The 1,637-nt window shown below is 52.4% G+C and overlaps 1 protein-coding gene across 1 annotated transcript; it reads right to left on the bottom strand.

Moving 5' to 3' along the window:
- Positions 1-208: 208 nt before the first annotated feature.
- Positions 209-1,320, bottom strand: LOC150029552 (uncharacterized). Its single transcript, XM_090295882.1, has 2 exons — positions 869-1,320; positions 209-536 (listed from the first exon to the last, which is right to left on the bottom strand). The coding sequence occupies exons 1-2, from the start codon at positions 1,318-1,320 to the stop codon at positions 209-211; spliced, it is 780 nt and encodes a 259-aa protein (XP_090152008.1).
- Between the last annotated feature and the right edge of the window lie 317 nt (positions 1,321-1,637).

The raw sequence follows: 1,637 nt of genomic DNA, 5'->3' as shown, positions 1-1,637 counted from the left end.
TTACGAAGTATATCAACTTCTGCGTCTGGTCCTGCTCCTGAACTATTACCGAACTGATCGCCCGCTCGGTCACCGCGAAATACAACCGGAAGGGCACGCATGTCTACGGCTTACATAGCACGGAAGGAGCAGTCAGATACTCCTTAAGCTTGAGGAATGCCGCCTCACACTCCTCGGTCCATATGAACCGACGGTTCCTCTTTAAGCACTAGAAATAAGGGTGACCCTTGTCTCCTCCAGCGGACACGAACCTGGACAGAGCCGCCATCCGCCCTGTCAACTGCTGCACTTCTTTCACCGAGACGGGGCTCCTCATTGCAAGGATCGTCGCACACTTGTCAGGGTTCGCCTCTATCCCACGCTCGGTGAGCAGGAACCCCAAGAACTTGCTCGCCTCGACCCCGAACACGCATTTTTCAGGGTTCAACTTCTGGCGATATTTGGCTACAGTGGCAAACAGCTCTTCCAAATCAGCTATGTGTCGTCCCCTCTCCTGGGAGGTTACCACCATATCATCCACGTAGGTCTGCACGTTCCTACCCAACATGGGTGTAAGGACCTAGTCCATCAACCTCTGATAGGTGTGCCTGCGTTCTGCAACCCAAACGGCATCACCTTGTAGTAGTAACAACACGTCTCGGTCATGAATGTCGTTTTACATTCGTTGCGAGGGTGCATCTTAATCTAGTTGTACCTAGAGAATGCGTCCAGGAAGCTAAGCATCTTGCAGTCTGAGGCCCTGTCCACCAGCGCGTCGATGCTTGACAAAGGGTACGAGTCCTTTGGGCACGCCTTGTTAAGGTCAGTGAAGTCCACGCACATCCTCCACTTTCCATTCGCCTTTTTTACTAAGACTACGTTGGCCAACCACTCAGGGTATTGAATCTCCCTGATGTGGCCAACGCTCAGTAGCTTTTTCGTCTCCTCCTGCACGACCAGTCGCCTCTCCTCGTTGAACATTCTTCTTCTTTGGCGCATGGGTCGGACCTTAGGGTCCATGGTGAGATGGTGACATAGAAAGTCTGGGTCGATGCCTGGCATGTCCGAGGCGGTCCACGTGAAGACGTCCAGATGACGGGAGATCACTTCCGCCACCTGGTTCTGCTCTTCTTGATCCAACAATCGGCCTAGCTTGAACGTCTTACCACCAATCTGTCTCTCCACCACATTCTCAGTCGGCCCAGGTCGTCTCTCCCACGCGCTCTCCGCGCGGGATACACTCACGCGATCTTCTTCCATAGGTTTGGCATCAGCAGGCACCTCCCCCACGGGTTCTGTCTCTGTTGGCGTCTCCTCCATGGGTGGGCGTTCCACCACCATGAATACGCCTCTCTTCATTTTAAGGCTATTTTCATAGCACTTCTTGGCTTCCTTTTGATCGGATTTAATCACGATCACCTTCCCACTAAGGTCGGGCAGCTTCAACTTCATGTGACGTGTAGATGACACCCGTCTCAGCCTATTCAAGGCTGGCCTTCCCAGCAAAATGTTGTACGCCTAGTTAGCATTCACAACCAAGTACCTTATGTTTTTGGTACGAGACGCAGTGTCATTTGTGAAAGTCGTCCTCAACTCTAGATAGTCGCGCACCTCCACTTGATCTCCTGCGAAGCCATACAAACATCCTGTGTATGGTC

The sequence above is a fragment of the Phaseolus vulgaris genome, chromosome 1 (assembly GCF_051622355.1).
Source record: "Phaseolus vulgaris cultivar YP4 chromosome 1, ASM5162235v1, whole genome shotgun sequence".
In the NCBI taxonomy this organism is placed as follows: Eukaryota; Viridiplantae; Streptophyta; class Magnoliopsida; order Fabales; family Fabaceae; genus Phaseolus; species Phaseolus vulgaris.
Note: the sequence above shows the minus strand (reverse complement) of the source record. Positions and strands in the feature narration are given on the sequence as shown.